General features: G+C 42.5%; 1 protein-coding gene across 3 annotated transcripts in view; it reads left to right on the top strand.

Annotated features, from left to right (window-relative positions):
* Positions 1-22,379, top strand: part of ephb3a (eph receptor B3a) — a 124,597-nt gene that overhangs the window by 41,521 nt on the left and 60,697 nt on the right. For all 3 annotated transcript variants that reach the window (XM_057856919.1, XM_057856920.1, XM_057856921.1), the window contains exons 3-4: positions 3,246-3,918; positions 20,504-20,659. In XM_057856919.1, coding sequence (XP_057712902.1) covers positions 3,246-3,918; positions 20,504-20,659 — 829 coding nt within the window. The remainder of the gene's footprint in view (positions 1-3,245; positions 3,919-20,503; positions 20,660-22,379) is intronic.

Here is a 22,379-nt window from a genome sequence, read left to right as displayed (position 1 = left end):
AAATGATTCCTCACGGCATGTCCGTCCCCGACACAGTGTGGGACGTGCCTTTTTATATCAGATGTCATTTTCTCACTTTTGAATGCGCCAGCGCGCGCGTCGTTGCTTTGTATTAGACCGTTCTATGTTTAACAAAGCCGTATTAATTAAAATGGAACAGATAAGCACCAATCTGTTGTGGCCCAGTTGTGCAGAAATGAGAAATGGACACATCGTCTAATGAAGGCGTTTGCGTCCATTGACGTCGATAGACGTCCAATCAGTGGCGCAACTGAGCAGTGAATGGGACGCATATGGGTGCGAGCTGACATTGGGTGCCGTCATGAGGAATCTTCCCTGACCACGGTGGGAGGCATGGGACTCAGGGGCGGAGCTTAGGGAGGTGCTGGGGGAACAGTGGCACCCGGGCCTCCAGGGGGCCTGGTTTGTGGAGAGAGAGCGAGAACCAAAAGTGGTATTTGCCATGTGGCATTGGTTTTGCCATGTTGCATTGGTTTTGCCATGTGGCTTTTTTTTTTTTTGACATGTGGCTTTTTTATTTTTGCCATGTGGCAAAATGGATTATGCCATGTGGCAAAATGGATTTTGCCATGTGGCATCGGCTTTACCATTTTTTCCATGTGGCAAAATGGATTTTGCCATGTGGCAAAAAAGGATTTTGCCATGTGGCATTTTTTTGTCATGTGGCAAAATGGAATTTGCCATGTGGTTTTGGTTTTGCCATGTGGCATTTTTTTTGCCATGTGGCAAAATCCATTTTGCCATGTGGCATTGGTTTTGCCATGTGGCAAAATGGATTTTGCAATTTTTTCCATGTGGCAAAATTGTATTTTGCCATGTGGCAAAATCCTTTTTGCCACATGGCATTTTTTTGTCATGTGGCAAAATGGATTTTGCCATGTAGCATTTTTTTTGGCATGCGGTAAAATGGTTTTTTGCCATGTTGGATTTTTTTGTTTTGCCATGTGACATTTTTTTTTTGCCATGTGGCAAAATGGATTTTGCCATGTGGCATTGGTTATGCCATGTGGCATTTTTTTCCATATGACAAAATGAATTTTGCCATGTGGCATTTTTTTGGCATGTGGCAAATTGTTTTTTACCATGTGGCATTTTTTGCCAAGTGGCAAAATGGATTTTGCTCATTTGGCATTTTTTTTGTCATGTGGCAAAATGGATTTTGCCATGTAGCATTGGTTTTGCCATTAGGCATTTTTTCCATGTGGCAAAATCCATTTTGCCATGTGGCAAAATTGATTTTGCCATGTGTCATTGGTTTTGCCATTAGGCATTTTTTTCCATGTGGCAAAATGGATTTTGCCATGTGGCAAAATGGATTTTGCCATTTGGCATTTTTTCTGCCATGTGGCAAAATGGATTTTGCCATTTGGCATTTTTTCTGTCATGTGGCAAAATGGATTTTGCAATGTGGCATTTTTTTGGGCATGTGGCAAAATGGTTTTTGCCATGTGACATTTTTTGCCATGTGTCAAAATGGATTTTGCCCATTTGGCATTTGTTTTTATCATGTGGCATTTTATTACCATGTGGCAAAATTGATTTTGTTGTGTGGCATTTTTTTTTTTTTTTTTTTTGCCATGTGGACTACAAAATACAGCTTCCGCAATCGTTTCTGCTTAGCCCCTCCTTCACCTTTCATTTTTTGGGGGGATGTCCCTCGCAACAGACGGGTGCCTTGCCCAAAAAGGGACAGGGGAAGCAAGCTGGCGACACCCCTTGTATTTGTTAGGCTATGTGTGTGCATGTTGGTGGAATTATATACATTTGTGTCAGCACATTTCAGCAAAGCAAAGCTGCATCTTTTGCCTCTGTCCTTGAACAGGCAAAAGGCCTCTTCAAGGCATCTTCAACACAAAACATTCCTTCCTTGTGAGCAACAGTATGCAGAAGCATTTCTTCATTGCGAGCAGCAATTGATTAGAGCAAATATATAATAATTATGTCATCAAATACATTTCATGAAGCAATAACATTTGGCAAGTAATAAAAGGCAACACTATGATTTCCTAAATGTCCCAGACAGTTTAGTTTCCCAATGTCTGTGGCTTGTCCTCAAAGTTGACCTGTGTACCTGGGCCGGTTTAAACCGGTCAGAATGACGAGGCAGTTTTATCAAGAATTAAACATGTCTATACTTATCAGTCACTAAAATGTCTCTTTACTGCAATCAGTCATGGGACATACTATTATAGCAATCAATACTTTATTGTGAGCTTTCATTGGTCAAAGCAAATATTTAATAACCATTTAATAATTATCAAGTGCTTTGAGGGCCTTGTGGATGGAAAGGCGCTATACAATATAGCTCCATTTACAATTTAGAAGTTGGTGGGGACAAGTTGAGCATCCTGAAAAGTTGGTTGTGTTATGTCCCTACCATCCCTATGCAAACCTACGCCCTTGGACAGGGATGGGCAAACCGGTCCTCAAGGGCCGTAGTGGGTCCTGGTCTTTGCCCCAACTGATCCAGCAAGGACAGTTTAACCAATTAGGTTTCTGCTGAAACAAGAAGCACCTGACTGCGATCAACTGATTGCGCTTGCAAGACACCAGATTGGTAAAAAGGTTTCCTCTTGATGGGTTGGAACAGAAACCCGCACCCACTGCGGCCCTTTGTGGAATAGTTTGCCCACCCTTGCCCTTGGGTGTAGCCACTGTCGGTATCTCTGGAAAAAATGAAATCAAATATGTGGGATAATCAGGAAAAATGTGTAGTGGAGTAAGAGTAGCGTTTCTTCTTCACAAATCTATTCAAGGAAAACATATTGAGTGAAGAATAACATTTTTCTCAAAAGGTTACCCAGGTAAATGTAAGGGAGTAAATGTAAAGCGTTACTACCCACCTCTGCCCCCACGCCACTCGCCTCATTATTTTATTTTGACCTCAAAATGAAATATCTGTTCTTGGGATTTTACACTCTCTTGCAAGGGTATCCAACTCCGGTCCTCGAGAGCTTCTACCCATTTTGTTTTCCAAGTCTCCCTCCTTTAACACACCTGAATCAAATGATCAGCTCATCAGCAGCAGCCTGATAATGAGCCTGATTATTTAAGTCAGGTGTGTTGCAGGAGAAAGACATGGAAACAAGCTGGATAGGGGCTCTCGAGGACCTGAGTTGGATACCCCTGCTGTAGTGTGACTGCATTTTTTTGGGGTTTATATTCTGAAAAATCCGGTCATTGTGGATTCATCTTTTTTTTTCTCTGTTTTTTTGACCGCGCAGTGGGAGGAAGTGAGCGGCTACGACGACTCCATGAGCCCCATCCGAACCTACCAGGTGTGTAATGTCCGGCAGCCCAACCAGAACAATTGGCTGAGGACGGACTATATCCCACGCAGGGGTGTGCTGCGCGTCTACGTGGAGCTCAAGTTCTCGGTGCGCGACTGCGCCAGCATCCCCAACATCCCCGGCTCTTGCAAAGAGACTTTTAATCTTTTTTACTACGAATCGGATGGGGACGCGGCCTCCGACGGCGGCCCCCTTTGGAGGGAGAACCCTTACGTCAAAGTGGACACCATCGCCCCCGATGAGAGTTTCTCCCTCCTGGAGGCCGGCAGGATCAACAGCAAAGTGCGCAGCTTCGGACCCCTGTCCAAGTCGGGTTTTTTCTTGGCCTTCCAGGACCTGGGGGCCTGCATGTCGCTCATCTCCGTACGGGTCTTCTTCAAAAAGTGCTCCACCACCATCGCCAATTTCGCCGTCTTCCCCGAGACGGCCACGGGCGCCGAAGCCACCTCTTTGGTCATCGCTCCGGGGGCTTGCGTGTCCAACGCCATGGAAATGTCGGTCCCGCTTAAGCTCTACTGTAACGGGGACGGAGAGTGGATGGTACCGGTGGGCGCCTGCACCTGCGTCGCCGGTTACGAACCCGCCGCCGATCGCACCCAGTGCCAAGGTAGGTGCCTTTATTCCTTCCGACCTTGGATGCAAAATTGCTTTTAGGGGTCACTTGTTGTGTTTCTTGCTCAAATAAAAATGGATACGAAATTTCTGTAGACCTCAATGAAAGATGAACGATTCCAGAAATTTGACAATATTTTAATTTTCTTTAAAAGCATACATAAATTAATAATTAATTTATAAGCATACATAAATTAATAGGTACTTACAACCCACAATGGGAGAAGGGGAGGGAACCTAAACTAAAAAAAACTTAAAATGTTTCCAGTTTTTTAATTTTATTTATTTACTTTTAGTTTGCATATATAAAAGATGAACATGAAAAAAAAAAAAAAAAAAAAAAAAACACAAAAATAAAGTATTTGTTTTTTTTTGTTTTGTTATTATTATCATTATTCTGAACAAAAAATATTTGATACAGTGGTATAAAAAAAGTCGATCTGAACCTTTTGGAATTTTTCACATTTCTGCATGAAATCACCATCAAATGTGAGCTGATCTTTGTCAAAATCACACAGATGACAAAAACGGTGTCTACTTTAACTAAAACTACCCAAACATTTATAGGTTTTCATATTTTATTGCGGATAGTATGCAAACAATGACGGAAGGGGGTAAAATAAGTGAACCCTCTGCCTAAGTGGACTTAAAGACCAACTGAAACCAATTTTTACCAAACACTTTAAGTCAGGTGTGTACTCCATCACTGATGAGTAGTTTAAAGCTGTCCTACCCACTATAAAACACACACCTGGTAAGAATTGTCTTGATGAGAAGCAGTGTCTGATGTGCATCATGGCTCGGTCAAAAGAGCTGTCTTAAGACCAGCGATCAATGATTGTTGATTTTTATAAAGTTGGGAAAGGATATAAAACCATCGCTAAAAGTCTGGATGTTCATCCATCGACAGTCAGAGAAGTTGTTTTCAAATGGAGAGAGTTTGGCACTGTTGCTTCTCTCCCAAAGAGTGGCCGTCCACTAAAAATGACGCCAAAAGTATACAGAATATTCAGACAGGTAAAAAAGAACCCTAGAGTGTCTGCAAAAGACAGAAATCACTGGCACAGTCCAATATCTCTGTGCACACATCAACTATATTTAAAACTATGGCCAAGAATGGTGTTCATGTGAGGACTCCACGGAGAAAGTCACTTTATAAAAAAAAAAAAACAAAAAAAAAAAACATTGTTGCTCGTTTAATGTTAGCAAAAAGGCACTTTGACACTCAATAGAAGTTTTGGCAAAATATTTTGTGGACTAATGAAAACAAAGTTGAATTGTTTGGGAATAACCCAACACTGTGAAGCATAGTGAAGGGAGCATCATGATTTGGGGCTGTTTTGCTGCCTTGGGGCCTGGACAACTTGCAATCCTTAATGGAAGAATGAATTCAAAAGTTTTGCAGGAAACCCTGTCAGACAGTTGAAGCTAAAAAGAGGATGGATACTGTAACAAGACAATGATCCAAAACACAGAAGTAAATCAACTTCAGAATGGTTTCAGAAGAAGAAAATACACGTTCTGGAGTGCCCAAGTCAAAGTCCAGACTTGAACCCCATTGAGATGCCGTGGCATGACCTAAAGACAGCGATTCATGCCAGACATCCCACGACGCTGAATGAAATACAGCAGTTTTGTAGATAAGAACGGGCCAAGATTAATCCTGATCGATGTGCCAGACTGATCTGCAGCTACAGGAAGTGTCTGGTTGAAATTATTGCTGAAAAATGTGATGGTTCACTTATTTATTTTTCCCCCTTCTGTCATTGTTTACATACTATCCTCATTGAAATATGAAAACCAGTACATGTTTGGGTGGTTTTAGTTAAAGCAGATACTGCTTTTTTATCTGTGTGATTTTGACAAAGATCAGATCACATTTGATGGTGATTTTATGCAGAAATGTGAGGAATTCCAAAAGGTTCAGATACTTTTTCATACCATTTTTTTTTTAAAGGGAAATAAATAACATTCATTTGCCCTTCCCATTCAAAATGGATTGGACATCTCGCGCTATCAATGGCACTGAAAAATGAACTTTCACAGGCAGTCCTCCCAATTTTAACAAATCGCACGTCTATTGTTGCCAATAGTGTCAATATTGACATTTTCATTGACGTTTTCATTCTTCCTCTTAGTCAAATGTACAAAAAAAGTCAACCTTCACTTCATAATTCCTGCCTGTCACTATACACCGTTGGCATAGATAGAAGTACATTGAAAATTTTAGGACTAATTAAGTAAAACGATATAATTTCCTGGCTAGTAATGAGACTATACAAGTCGAGTGTAAGTAGTGCCTCAATTGCTCCAAGACATAATTAAGCAAAAATGAATTGCCCAAAATCCAGTCAATCCTTAATGACGCTCTAATGGATGATTACGCTCCTCGCTAGTATCTAAGTGACATTTGAACCGTCATTGGAGCAAAGCTGCTTAGTATTTCCCCCCCGCTTTGCGCCCTCTCGCCATGTATTGTGCGGCTCCTGAATAGAGGTGAAGGAGGGTGGAGGAGACTAGGAATTAATGAGCTGTTGCTGAGAAGAGCGGCATACAAATACAGTAAGCGCGTGCGCAGGAGTGAAGGAAGGAATGGAAAGATAGCCGCGCCAACAGCCGATACTGGGGAAAGCGGAGAGAAGACCTTTCCCGGTCCACGGACTGGAACTCATTGACTGCCATCGACAGTCACAGACCAACAAAACTTGCTTTCATAGTGTCGATATTTGTATCGGTACAGCATTAAAATGATGCTGTGCAAGATGTACTTTTCAAGAACTGGTTTCCTGCTAGGGATGTGGCGGTATGCGATTCTGACGGTATGATAACCTTAAGCCAAAATATCACGGTTTCACGGTATTGCAATTACAGCTCTAAAATGTGTTACTTTGGGTAACATTTGTGGCAACATACAGCAATTACAATTACCGTAATTTCCCGAATTTAACGTGCACTTTTTCCCCAAAAAATCATGGTGCGCATTATAAACGGGTACATGGATGGAGACAGAAATATATATATAGTGGGGCAAATAAGTATTTAGTCAACCACTAATTGTGCAAGTTCTCCCACTTGAAAATATTAGAGAGGCCTGTAATTGTCAACGTGATTGAACCTCAACATGAGAGACAGAATGTGGGGAAAAAAAAAAACAGAAAATCACATTGTTTGATTTTTAAATCATTTATTTGCAAATCATGGTGGAAAATAAGTATTTGGTCAATACCAAAAGTTCATCTCAATACTTTGTTATGTACTCTTTGTTGGCAATAACTGAGGCCAAACGTTTTCTGTAACTCTTCACAAGCTTTTCACACACTGTTGCTGGTATTTTGGCCCATTCCTCCATGCAGATCTCCTCTAGAGCAGTGATGTTTTGGGGCTGTTGTTGAGCAACACGGACTTTCAACTCCCTCCTCACCCTGTGGTGTCAAAATGATAACAAAAACGGGGAGCAAAAATCCCAGAACCACACGGGGACCTAGTGAATGACCTACAGAGAGCTGGGACCACAGTAACAAAGGCTACTATCAGTAACACAATACGCCGCCAGGGACTCAAATCCTGCACAGCCAGACGTGTTCCCCTGCTGAAGAAAGTACACGTCCAGGCCCGTCTGCGGTTCGCTAGAGAGCATTTGGATGATCCAGAGGAGGACTGGGAGAATGTGTTATGTTCAGATGACACCAAAATAGAACTTTTTGGTAGAAACACAGGTTCTCTTGTTTGGAGGAAAAAGAATACTGAATTGCACCATACCCTCTGTGAAGCATGAGGGTGGAAACACCATGCTTTGGGGCTGTTTTTCTGCAAACGGACCAGGGCAACTGATCTGTGTACAGGAAAGAATGAATGGGGCCATGTATCGAGAGATTTTGAGTGAAAATCTCCTTCCGTCAGCAAGGGCATTGAAGATGAGACGTGGCTGGGTCTTTCAGCATGACAATGATCCCAAACACACATCCAGGGCAACAAAGGAGTGGCTTCGTAAGAAGCATTTCAAGGTCCTGGAGTGGCCTAACCAGTCTCCAGGTCTCAACCCCATTGAAAATCTGCAGAGGGAGTTGAAAGTCCGTGTTGCCCAAAACATCACTGCTCCAGAGTAGATCCACATGTAGGAATGGGCCAAAATACCAGCAACAGTGTGTGAAAAGCTTGTGAAGAGTTACACAAAACGTTTGGCCTCCGTTATTGCCAACAAAGGGTACATAACAAAGTATTGAGATGAACTTTTGGTATTGACCAAATACTTATTTTCCACCATGATTTGCAAATAAATTATTTAAAAATCAAACAATGTGATTTTCTGTTTTTTTTCCCACATTCTGTCTCTCATGTTGAGGTTTAATCATGTTGACAATTACAGGCTTCTCTAATATTTTCAAGTGGGAGAACTTGCTCAATTAGTGGTTCACTAAATACTTATTTGCCCACTGTATATTTATATATATATATATATATATATATATATATATATATATATATATATAAACAGATTTTTATTTTTTTATTGACACGGCCACGTTGTGTTGAAGAAACGTATGCGGCAATCCGTTGCCGACCATTACGGTACGTGACGTCACCATTTTGTTTCGGTAATACTTCACTCTGATCGGCCGAATGATTTCGTCTGTGTTAAATTCTGCTTTTTCACTCTTCATAAAGCACAGAATTTAGTTTCTTGAACTCATTTGAGTCTGCGTTTATTGCAGCTCCGCAACTTGGACCATAACAAACGCAACAACAGAGACTTTCTGTGTCCGTCAACTATATCTGTCCCTCGGAAAACTCAAACCCAAATAACAATAGTTCCTATTGTTACTGTCGTGTCGACAGCGATGAGCTCTCTCGGATTTCCGACATATGTTCTCACTTTCATTTTACCGTATCAATCCATGGAGGAAACTTATATTCATCATGATGAAAGGAGCAAGTTATACAGCAGCCTTTAAAAGGAAAGTACATCTGTTTTGTTTTCTCCTAGATTCTGGTAAGTTGGAGAAGTTGTCAAATCGTATTATTACTGTAAATATTGTCAGTTTATGGTAATGTTTTGAACTACCAATGTGCTATGCTGGTGCTGTGTTTCACCAGTCAGTAAAATGACATTTCTGTATCTGTACGCGAATTCGGTTTTCTTGTATATTTATTGGTGCTAAAATTAGGGTGCGCGTTATAAACGGGTACAATAATTTTCCCTAGATTTTACAAGTAAATTTGGGTTGCGCATTATACACGGGTGCGCCTTATATTCGGGAAATTACGGTAAATTATACATAGAGTTTAAAGCGCTATTTCATACTTTTTGTGCTAAAAAAAAAACTTTGCTCACTCACCTACGGTTGCCACCTTTCAGAAAGAGAAATAAGGCACACAAGGCAAGGCAAGGCATTTATTTATATAGCACAATTCAACACAAGGCAATTCAAAGTGCTTTACATCACATGAAGATCATAAAAATCACATTTAAGACAATCAAAATCAGAAATAAAATTATACATAAAAATCGCATTTAATAACAAATAGAATAAAAATAAATAAATAAAAATAAAACAAAAACTACTACTACTAATAAGAATTGAAATCAGCAATGGAGATAAACACAAGAGGAATAGAAAGCAAGTAGATTGAAATATATAGACAGTTATGGATATGCAGTGCTAAACAAAAGCGTTTTTAGCCCTGATTTAAAAGAGCTAACAGTTTGAGCATACTTCAGACGTTCAGGTAACTTGTTCCAGAGGTGAGGAGCATAATAACTAAATGCTGCCTCACCCTGCTTGGTTCTTGTTCTTGGAACATGCAGAAGACCGGTTCCAGACGACCTTAGGGGTCTAGATGTCTCATAGGAATCTAACAAATCAAGCATGTATTTTGGTCCAAGGCCATTAAGTGTTTTGAAGACGAGCAGTAGTATTTTATAGTCTATCCTTTGACTCACTGGAAGCCAGTGTAGCAATTTCAAAACCGGTGTAATGTGGTCCAGCTTCCTTGTATTTGTGAGGACTCTGGCTGCAGCATTCTGTACTAGCTGCAGCTTCCTGACTGATTTTTTTTCAAGACCCGTAAATATACCGTTGCAATAGTCCAATCCGCTGAAAATGAATGCATGCATAAGTTTTTCCATGTCTTGTTGAGTCAGAAGCCCCTTAATTCTGGTTATATTTTTTAGGTGGTAATAAGCGGATTTAGTGACGAACTTTAGATGGCTATCAAATTTTAGGTCTGAGTCAATAATTACGCCAAGGTTTCTGACTTGATTTGTAGCTGTAAGTGACATTGAGCTAGGTTGCCTGCTTATCTTTGACCTTTCCTTTTTTGGCCCAAAAATGATCACCTCTGTCTTCTCCACATTTAACTGGAGAAAATTCTGGCACATCCATTCATTGATTTGATGAATGCATTTACTCAGGGACACTAAGGGACTATAATCATGTGGGGACACAGAAATGTACAGTTGTGTGTCATCTGCATAGGCGTGATAGGAGATGTCATACTGTTCCATTATGAGCTAAGGGAAGCGTATAGATATTAAATAAGAGTGGTCCAAGAATTGACCCTTGAGGGACTCCACACGTGAATTTGGTTCGTTTTGACTGATGGTTTCCGATTGACACAAAGAAATCCCTATCATGTAAATAGAATGTGAACCACTGAAGTATAGTGTCAGTAAGCCCTACCCACTGTTCCAATCTGCTGAGTAGTATGTTGTGATCAACCGTGTCGAATGCGGCGCTGAGATCCAATAGTAACAGAACAGATGATTTGCCTGCATCGGTATTCCGATGAATATCATTTAGGACTTTGATAAGCACGGTCTCGGTGCTGTGTTGTGGCCGAAATCCAGACTGAAATGAGTTAAAAAGATTGTTTTGCATCATAAAAGTCTGGATCTGTCTGGAAGCCTTATGGGCGAAAAAAAGGGGCTTCCCCCAAACTCCTAAAAAGCATTGAAATGTATCTATTTTTAGAAGAGAAAACTATATCGTGCACTATGTGGGCATGGCAGTTTCCTTGCGGCAGATTGTTTTGTTTTTTTCTGCAGGTTAGTGAAAATGAAGTTGTGAATATCGTAATTAACATTTGTGTTGTCGGCACTGAATCCGGTCATGTGATCTATTGACAAGCCAAATTTCTTAAGGGAATGTTCCAGGAGAGCTACAATTCCAGCAGCTGACTCGTCTGCATTCTCTATGAAGTCCAGCGTTTTGTTGGTGAGCCCAGACTCTGGACTGAAGTACTGGACAGCAAGGGGAAGCATCTTCCTGCTCAATTTATTCGAGGCATCGATCTTTATGTAGAATGGGATGGGTGACGTTAAGATCTTGAGCACATCACCCACTGCCTTTGAACCCAGGACTTGTTTCAACAGTGCCTCTTTCTTTGTTCTCCCCAAAGTGATTTTCTTCACCATTTTGGAATAACATCAAAATCTTCTGATTGAGCCTGTGTCCACTGTCAGCACTATTGTAGCTCTGGCTGGCTACATTTTACTGTGTGGTATACCTGTGTCACCTCAGCTGCAGTAATTTAGAGGGTAGGAGTGGGATGATGTCAAATTGACTATCAATCAATCAATAGATAGTATATATCCGCAGTAGGACTATTTATTCAGTGTTTATTTGCTGTTAATCTATTAGGCATAATTCTAAATGAGGAGCATTAGCGTAACAAATTAAGATGTTCTTTATGGGTACATATATTCATTCCATATTGATTGATAATAAATGCATGTTTCCAAAAAAAAAAAAAAAAATCAACATTCCTGAAAATAACCAACCATAGTAGCAACTGAAATACCCTAGCTATTAGAGCTGGGAATCTTTGGGCACCTAACGATTCGATTACGATTCAGAGGCTCCGATTCGATTATAAAACGATTGATTGATGCACCCCCCTCCTTTTTTTTTTTAAATGCTTTGTACATTAGTTCCAAAATCGTTCAAAAATACTCTCAGGCTAAACCAAACTACTATTTCAGTATCAAGTCAACATATAACAGTAAACAAATATACAACAATAACAGTAAATAAAAAAACTCCAGTCCCCATTCTGTATCAGCAGCTTTAAACTACATTCAATTAATTTAATGTTGTGAATCAACCGTTAAAGTTGTTAAAATTGCTCCCGTTATTATTCAATAATTTCCCTTTTGTCTACTTTCGACATTTGAAAGTTTTAAAACTATTTTAAAGATAGATTCAAGTCAATATTTTACCGATTTAGGAGTATTTTAAATAAAAAATAGGTTCGCTTGGAAGGTTCGCTACAACAGCCTTGCAGGGAAATGTAATGCTTTAAGATGGCGGCAGTTTACTAACGCCTGCATCTAGCTTTTTGTAGATATGCTGCTAACGCTACCGAATCTATATCGCATCTAGTCCTATATAAATGATATCTACGGTAACATTATGTGGATGTACTTTGTAGCAGCTTTTCGGCAGCGTGTCAGGTATGTTGTTGTGTTTTTTTATCTTGTGGCATGAGTTGAGCGAGAGCTGTGAGTTGAGCATTGGCATTACCCGAGGGGGCGGGTAATGAGAAGCATGATGTTTAGCTACTCTCGCGCCGTTCCTCATTGCGGCGCGCTGAGTGTGTTGTACTTCTGCTTTACTTGGCATATTTCAATAACCAGAATTTGGACGTTTGTGAATCGTTCTCGAATCTTCCACGGCCGAATCGCGAATAATCTAAGAATCGGAAATTTTGCACACCTCTACTAGCTATACTCCTATCAATGCAAGATGTATGAAGGTAAATATAAATATAGCCTATATGTTATCCATATACAAGAGCATTATAACATACCAAATCAAGCTCAGGGGATGTTTCAGGTACAAAGAATTGTGACGAAGGCTCTTCTGGGATCTTGTATTCCGTTTGTGGAGGTCCCCTGCAGCATGCTGTTTTACACCTCCGTGAGACGCTGCAAAAACTTTCCTGCCTACCTTGCAGTTCGCGTTATAATCACCATCAGTGACTCTATCGGGCCACGGGTTCCCCTCTTCCCACTCCACTCTATTTTTTGGAGACGTTTCCCCTTTTGAGGATGAGGTCGGGTGTCCTGAGCTTCTGCTGTTGAAGAAGACCTTTTTGTTTTGAAAACGCGCGGGGCGGTGCGTTGAACAGAGCGAGCGAGGTCACTAGGCAACGAACCCGGAAGTGGAGCGCATTGCAGGGCAGACAGCAGCGGGCAGGCAGATAACTGTCTTGCTGTTTTTAATATCTCCTGCCCTTTTTGTTCATTATTGTTGGCTCAGTGGTCACCCATGAGCGCAGGAGGTGTGTGTTTGTGTGTGACAGACGTCCATGGGCTGTGCGCACCGCCGCGGGTCGCGCGGGGTCGCCCCATGGGACAATTGTGAAATACTGAATAAACTGCGTTCCGTATTGGTTCAATACGGAACGCAACTTTTAATTCCCAATTACAGAACGATTCCGTATATCAAGGGACTGGTGGCAAGCCAACACTCACCCGTCCCCTGCTGTGCCCCGGTAGTGTATTAGGTCTAGTGACGCCCCTGGCTGGCATTGATCAACTTTCTCCGTCCGTGGGAGCCAAATAGTTAACAGAAGATAAAATGTGCCAAAAATATAGGTGTACTGGTGTAAATGCTGCTCAAGCGTCTCTCTCACCAGGGCTGAGAAACGGCGTCTAATACACGGCGGTCGCGGCCATTTGGCGGCTCAAGGTTAAAAGCTCGTCTCTGCCGCCGCCTGATAAAAAGCTCTCCGGGGCCTCAGTCACCAGCAAGTGTCATTTCCGCCTGTTAGTTCATCTCGCGGCAGACGCACTCATTAACATCAACCTGACTTAACGCCACCGCCGCGCTAGCATGAATTACTCAGACCTTTAAACGGTTGTCTCAGCGCGACGAAGGACGGACGAGCTCGAGGCCGAACACCTGGGGCGTCACTAGGCTTTAAGAATGAGGGGGGTGGGAGGCATAGCCCCCAGGAGTTTCGCAGGATGTATGTGAACGTAATGTACAAGCCCAAAACTTCACAAACCACTAACAAAGACTTATAATTTATATATGGTGAAATTTTATATATATATATATATATATATATATATACTGTATGTTACATAAATATGTCGACAATATGGTGGCTAAGTGGTTAGCACGTCCGCCATGCAGTTCTGAGATCAAGGGTTCAATCCCTGGCCTTCCTGTGTGGAGTTTGCATGTTCTCCCCGTGCCTGCGTGGGTTTTCTCCGGGAACTCCGGTTTCCTCCCACATCCCAAAAACATGCATGGAAGGCTGATTGAACACACTAAATTGTTTGTAGGTATGAGTGTGTGCGTGAATGGTTGTATGTCTCCTTGTGCCCTGCGATTGGCTGGCAACCAGTTCGGGGTGTACCCTGCCTACTGCCTGTAGTTGGCTGGGATAGGCTCCAGCACCTCCGCAACCCTCGTGAGGAAAAGCGGCATGGAAAATGAATGAATGAAATATGTCGAAGTACAATGCTAATCTGTTAGTAAAAATTATGTAAACAGAGCTTTTCCAGTGAAAATTCTTGTGAATAAATGCTTTACTTCCAAATCTATAAAGAATTCAGGAACTTAAACAGTCTCGATTCTTGGTTAAAAGCAAAAAAAAAACAAAACAAAACATGCAGTTAGCATTTGTTACATAAATATGTCGAAGTACAATGCTAGTCTGTTAGTAAATGTAGCTAGCGCCCGCCTGATGTAAATAGAACTTTTCCAGTGAAAATTATTGTGATAAATTCTTTATAAATATGGATGTAAAACAGACTTGTTTTTTGGTTAAAAGCAAAAAAAAAAAAGTGCAGTTTGCATTTATTTTACGTAAATATTTCGAACTATGATGCCAATGCAGTAGCGGCTAATTTCCCCCATTGATTTTTTTAAAGTTTCAAAATGCATGCATGGTACGAAAAATATAATAATTACCTTGAATCCTCGAACAAATCACTCCTGAGACAATCCTTCCTGTTTGTATGCGGTACAGCTTTTGTGTGCTTTTTCAACAGAAATCCGGCGTTAGATCGCTGCGTGCGTGTGTTTGTGAATAGCTCCTCTGGATGTGGGCGGCCCCCAACTTGAATGCGAGGTGCAGTGCATGACCGATCTGACCCGTCAATACCATTATTTAGTCTATGGGTCAACAAAACTTTTATTGACTATCAAAATAGATGCCGATTCATTTGCTAATTGATTAGTCAATCAATGATGGCACTTGACGCCCAATTTTGACCTGGAGGGGCAAATTGTTCCCTCACACAAAATTGGGCGTCAAGTGCCGTCAATGGCATCTAATGAGTTCAGTAGTTCTATAGGTTAGCTAATATAATCCCCAAAGAAAACCTAAACTACAATGTGGCCACAGAAAATCCAAACAAGACAAAATCAAATCCGATAGTTTGGAAAAAGAAGGCGTGCGAAATTCCGCACTGTCATCCTGAGCCTTTTTATACGGCGCCATTTTGGACTTTGGAACGAGAGGCTATTAACCGCTCGGATTATTCTAAAAGCACCATTGTTGAAAATGAGTCTGGAACCAGGCTTCAAACAAAAAAGCACTCGCTCAGGCAGGCCCACCAGTTAATCATCGGCTCCCTCGCCGCTCGGGTTTTACGAGCGCTCGCGCCGACGGGACAGATGTTTGCCAGAGAGCTCACTTTTACACCAGCGCTTAGGAATGTGGCTAACGGGGCTCCTGAGGTCCATTCCCTCACATCTTTTACCAATAATCCCCTTTTATGACAATCTTTCTTCAGGTCTATATTAGCTTAATTCAAATGAGATAGTTAGAATATCAAAAAGATGAAAATGACCGCACTCATGTCATTTGACAAATTGCCACTTTTTAAAAAATCTTTTTATTTTATTTTATTTTTTTTAATAACCATTTCATAGTTATTCCAGCCAAAACTGCACCTACAATCACGGATAGCTTTCTTTAGCTTTTAGCTTTTTTAGCTGCAATAGCTAGCAAGTACATGTTGACAGCTACAAGACAATAGCTCATGCTGCCTACATGCGGTGTCGTAATTAGTGTTGTTAATAACGGCGTTAGAGTATAACTGTTATTTTTTTCAGTAGTGACTTCTTTAATTACTTTTCCCATCTTTGCAACGGCATTCCTGAGTATGTGAAGGAACGTGTTACTACAATTTGGTTGAATGAGGCGCAAGTTGTCTGATTTTATCACAGCTGCCTGGGAGATATCCTAGCGGGAGAGGGCAGGTGACGCCGTTGCAAACGCGATGATTGGCTAGGTGGCAGGGAGTGTTAGCATATCATTCGCATTCTCGTTAGCAAGGCAAGCGTCATTGGCCAATGGCTCCGCAATAATACCGAGGGAAATAAGGTCCAAATCTTGGGCAATTCAACAAGGAAAATGGCACGGGTCCAGCAAAAAGAACACTGCTCAATAAGCTAGTGGGCTAATAGTGAGCTAACGGGGGGCTTTGCCGAGCCCGCGAAGTTTAGTTTCTCTGCCTTCTTGAAATGTTAGCCGGCGTTCACCCCCCGCTTCCCAACGTGAAAGCAACGCTCGAAGCTAACAGAAACTAGCCCTGGCGTGACGTCAAACAAGTCCGAATGCAACAAAGGAAAGTGGACCACGCATACGTTGTAGTACAATGAAATATCAGATATGGATAGCAATTAGTATCGAGACCAACCATTTAGATTGATTAGACCTAAACGGAGTGCAGCTTTGGTGGTCGCTGAGGCAAAAAGCTGGACATGGGGGGACTTCCGGACAGCTTCGGGGAAATTCTGGTCCACCATCCGGTGTCTGCGGAGAGGAAAGCAGTGCACCATTAACACTGTATAGGCCTATAGTGGAGATGGGACTTGGGACGTCTTGAGTCGGTGGGGAGAATACTTCGAAGACCTCCTTAATTCCACCGACACGTCTTCCTTTGAGGAAGCAGAGTCTGGGGATTCTGAGCTGTGCTCTCCTATCTCTGGGGTCGAAGTCACTGAGGTGGTTGGAATGCTTGGGGGAGGATGAGATCCACTTGGAGTTCCTAAAGGCTCTGGATGTTGTGGGGCAGTCGTAGATGACATGCCTCTACTACATTGCGTGGACATCGGTGACAGTGCCTCTGGATTGGCTGACCGGGGTGGTGGTCCCCCTTTTTAAGAAAGGGGACCCGAGGGTGTGTTCCAATTATAGAGGGATCGCACTCCTCAGCCTCCCTGGTGAGGTCTATTTAGGGGTGCTGGAGGGGAGGGTCGGTTGGGAAGTCGAATCTCGGATTCAGGAGGAGCAGTGTGGTTTTTGTCCTGGCTGTGGAACAGAGGACTGGCTCTATACCCTCGGCAGGATCCTGGAGGGTGTATGGGAGTTCGCTCAACCAGTCTACATGTGTTTTGTAGATCTGGAGAAGGCGTTCGACCGTGTGCCTCGTGGAGTTCTGTGGAGGGTGCTCCGGATGTACGGGGTACCGAGCCCCTTGGTAAGGGCTGTTCGGTCCCTGTACGACCGGTGTCAGAGTCTGGTCCGAATTACCGGCAGTAAGTCGAATTTGTTCCCAGTGAGGGTTGGACTCCGCCAAAGCTGCTTTGTCACGGATTCTGTTCATAATTTTTATGTACAGATTTTCTAGGTGCAGCTGAAGCATTGAGGGGGTCCGGTTTGGTGGCCTCAGCATTGCATCTCTGCTTTTTGCAGATGAAGTGGTGCTGTTGGCTCCATCAAGCCGTGACCTCCAACTCTCCCTGGAGCAGTTCGCAGCCGAGTGTGAAGCGGTCGGGATGAAGGTCAGCACCTCCTAATCCGAGACCATGGTCCTTAGCCGGAAAAGGGTGGCGTGCCGTCTCTAGGTCGGGGATGAGATCCTGCCCCAAGTGGAGGAGTTCAAGTATCTTGGGGTCTTGTTCACAAGTGAGGGTAGGAGGGAGCGGAAATCGACAGCCGGTCCGTCGTGGTGAAGAAGGAGCTGAGCCAAAAGGCGAAGTTCTCGATTTACCTGTTGATCTACGTTCCTACCCTCACCTACGGTCATGAGCTCTGGGTCGTGACCGAAAGAACAAGATCCCGGATACAAGCGGCTGAAATGAGTTTCCTCCGCAGGGTGTCTGAGCTCTCCCTTAGAGATAGGGTGAGAAGCTCTGTCATCCGAGAGGGAGCCGCTACTCCTCTGCGTTGAGGGGAGCCAGTTGAGGTGGCTCGGGCATCTGGTTTGGATGCCTCCTGGACTCCTACCTGCAGACGTGTTCCGGGCATGTCCCACCGGCGGGAGGCCCCGGGGACGACCCAGGACACACCAGAGAGACCATATCTCTTGACTGCCCTGGGAATGCCTTGGGTTCCCGCCGGAGGAGCTGATTGAAGTGGCTGGGGAGAGGGAAGTCTGAGCTTCCGTGCTAAAGCTGCTGCCCCGCGACCCAACCCTAATATCTAACGAAATAATTCACAAATAATTTGCTGTACTTACCATCAATGCTGATAGGTGGTGGACGAGACAGTTATGCGGAAAAAAACCCCTACATGACTGGAGAAAAAACAGCGGACGAGACGCGCGTCGTAAAGTCGAAATCACGCAAGTCGGATCTCTATTTGCTTCCTGGTCCCGCCTCTTTCTCCCGATTGGCTGGCACATCAGATGAGCGGGAAGTGGCAGGACAGTTGAGGTTTGCAAGATGCTATCGCATGATCAATCAATGAATTAGCGTGTACAGTCTTGCTTCCAAAGCTATACTATTTCATAGCAAGTTTAACATCCAAGATGAGATATTGAGCTTTTTACCGTGAGGTCACATGCAGGTCCGAACGTCTCCAAATATGGAGAGCCAACTGTTGCTTTACCGCTTTAAGTTTTTGGAATGTACAATCATTGTTGTTCTTTGCCTTCGAACAAACATGATCAAAGGAACTGCTTTCTTATCTATTTTTCCCCCAATAGCTCTTCTCACCTCATTTGTGTCCACTTGACGTTCCTTCAATCCCGTAAGTGATTTATAGGCTAATTATGAGAGTATGCATTTGAAGGCCGCGGGCTGACGGATAGCTTTCGCGTGTATCCCTCCCATTCTCCATCTTTGTTTGTCTGAAAACAGCAATCTCCTGTCAGCAGTCTATCGTCATCTTTATCCCTTGTTTCCTCCTCTTCGCCATTAAACCTGGCTGTCGTCCGGAGATTAATACTACCTGGAAAAGCAAGAGCGGATGCAAATGCAAAGATAACGGATTCTTAAATGTGCTCCATTTCTCAGCGGCGTATTGACGTCTCCATAAATACCGAGTTTCATCAGTGTGCTTTTTTGTTCTCGGGCGAGCGTGACGGCGACCTGTCTTTTACCGTGACGGCTCTACTTTTTCTCTCCCGTAGCAATTTTGATTCTTCCCACGGGTGGCCGATGTACTCGCACGCTGTTTTGAAGTAGAACAGAGGCGTTAAACCGCCCGGGTGTGTCATTTTGGGAGGCCAGTGAATGTAAATGTTTTTCGCTAAAACAGAAATATAGATCAAATTTCTTTAGTCAAGAAATAAAGAATATTTCCCATTTTTAATTCAATCAAAAACAAAACAAAGACAATATGTTACGTTTTTTTTAGTTTTGAATATTCGACCCCAAAACCAAGAATGGCTACCGATTCCACCTTTTTCTTACTAAAATTGTAAATCAATTGATAATAAATAAAGAAATAAAAAGAATATTTCTATTTCCTTTTCAAATTTCCATAGTCCAGAAATCAGAGAGTAGTTATCATTTTGAATCAAATATTTTCAGGGACGTGCGGTGAGGTTCATGACAAGTGAGGCACTGACTTCCGGCCAGATTTACAAATAACACAATTTATATACACGGTATGGCAGAAAACATTGACTTGAAGTTCCACTCTGAGACCCCCAATTTTGCCAAATTTCAAAATTGTCCTAAATGCATATGTGCTACATCACTGGAAAGACCGCATAATGCCAACTGCTGGACCCGCGCTGGCAATGATCCAACGAGCCTGGCCGGCGGCAATCCGGCCAAAAGGCCAAACTCCGCGCGTTCGCCTTAGTCTTAACCATTTGTACTGACTCCATTTTGAAAGGTTTAAAGAAGGCTTACCGAAAACAAGTTGACAATTTATTCAGGTCGACAGAGGTCGAAACGGCAAGGCGAAACAGAAACACTCAGGCGGGGAGGCAAACTCGTTCCAAGGTCACCGTATCAGAAGTCAACAAAAGGTTCCCGAGGAAAAAATGTCTACGCTTAGTTAAACATTGTCTTTTGAAGGCTCTCATGGGGCGGGCCATGGGCAGGAAGAAGGATGTGTTTGGGATTATTGTCTGTTTGTAGCTTGAACAGGAGGATTCGGGTGTTACTGTTGTCCGGGCACCGAGAGTTGTGGATTTTGCCACCTCAGCGTCAAAGGGGCTGTTGTAGTCTTGTCAGTCTTGTTATCAGTTGGATATTGGCGTTCTCCGGTGCTCCTTGTGTTGGGATAGACCGTCCTGCCATGTGTTCTGGACTGTCCGAGAGAATAGATTGCTTATGTCGCACACTTTGGGCTTCCCTGATAAAAAGGCGTGATCTAAAATGTTGGTTAAATTTTATTTCATTCAACAAAGCACTGATTTCTTTTCTCTTCACATTCAGCTTGCATCCCGGGGACGTTCAAATCCAAATTTGGGGACGGATCCTGCGCAGCGTGCCCGTCCAACAGTCGCAGCGGTGCCCGGGGGGCCAATCTTTGTCCTTGCCAAAGTGGCTACTACCGCGCTGACAGCGACCCACCTGACACATCCTGCACTAGTGAGTCATCATGCATTCCACAAGAAACATTATTTGCCCCTTGAGACTAAAACATGAATGCCAGTTTTCGTCTGACGAGATGAAAATGCGCTTCATTAAGTGTGACAATATTTTGAAAAGGTGATGGATATCGCGATACTTTGTTGCAAAAAGGTTGTCGATATGCTCCCAGCAAGAGTTGATTGTTTTTAAAAAGGTGTCACTGTTTAAAAAAACAAACAAACAAACAAACAAACAAAAAAACCTAACAAGTTGCTACCAGAATCTTCCATTAGAATGGAATCCAGTCAAAATTAATTGGATGTCTGGCACAGTGGCACTGATATACGTGGTCCGCGTGTCCCGTTAACCGTGAAAAACGAGGGATCACCTTTATTTGTTCGTTCTACAAATATAACACTATTTTCGTTTTTCATGATAATACGGGACAAAGAGCGTCCTTTATAGCAGCTATCGATTATTTTACTAGTCGATTAATCGATGAACAAGTTCGTTCGAAAAATCCAGTCATCGGATTAGGAACATAAACAATTAAAATACCTGAGCTGAGCCTCAAACGGTATAAAAAAATTAATGAGGGTCTTAGTACAACAAAAGAACAATTGGGTTACTTATTAGCAAAAGTCCGCTAGTTTAAATGCTATAAAATGCTAACTTTTTTTTCTTTTTTAACATTGCTCTTAACAAATCCCCACAAAAAAAAAAACGGCTACATATACCTGTAAACTAAATTACGAATGTATTTTTAAAAAAAAACATTAGGTCAAACAAAAACTTAGCTTATGTTGGTCTTAATATGGATTCAGATTCCATGTGAAGATTCAGAGTTATGTCATATTCACTGTTGCCACTAGAGGTCAGTGTATCCCCCCCCCCCGAAAAAAAAATTAAATGTAAACACTTTCAAAATGAACCATTACAACGCCACTTTAATTAAACGAATGCTCGAAGCAGCCAATTTCGAATCTTTTTTTCTGATCGAATTATTCGAGTAAATCGATTAATCGTTGCTGCACTAGTGCCTTGTAAGCTTAATACGGGACGCGTACACACAATAAATGTAAAGTGCTGGCAAAAAGTTTTGGCACCCCTGCAGTTCTGTCAGATAATGCGCAATTTCTCCCAGAAAATGATTGCAATTACAAATGCTTTGGGAGTAATATCTTCATTTATTTTGCTTGCAATGAAAAAACACAAAGAGAATGACAATGATTCAAAAGTTTTTTCATTTTACACAAAACTCCAAAAATGGGCCGGACAAAAGTATTGGCGCCCTCAGCCTAGTACTTGGTAGCACAACCTTTAGACAAAATAACTGCGAACAACCGCTTCCGGTGTTCCTCAAGTTTCTGACAATAGTGAGTTTCTGACAATGCTCTGCTGAAATTTTAGACCATTCTTCTTCTGGCCAACTGCTCCAGGTCTCTGATATTTGAAGGGTGCCATTTTCAGATCTTTTCACAGGTGTTCTATGGGATTCAGGTCTGGACTCTGGAAGTCTCCAGTGCTTTCTTTCAAACCATTTTCTAGTGCTTTTTGAGCTTTTCTAGTGTGTTTTGGGTCATTTTTCTGCTGGAAGACCTCTGAGGGAGACCCAACTTTCTCACATTATGCTGCAAAATTTGTTGGTAGTCTTCAGACTTCATAATGCCATCCACACGGTCAAGCAGTCCAGTGCCAGAGGCAGCAAAGCAACCCCAAAACCTCAGGGAACCTCCAC

Source organism: Corythoichthys intestinalis, chromosome 14 (genome assembly GCF_030265065.1).
Source record: "Corythoichthys intestinalis isolate RoL2023-P3 chromosome 14, ASM3026506v1, whole genome shotgun sequence".
NCBI classification, from domain to species: Eukaryota; Metazoa; Chordata; class Actinopteri; order Syngnathiformes; family Syngnathidae; genus Corythoichthys; species Corythoichthys intestinalis.
This window is presented reverse-complemented; position numbering and strand designations above follow the sequence as displayed.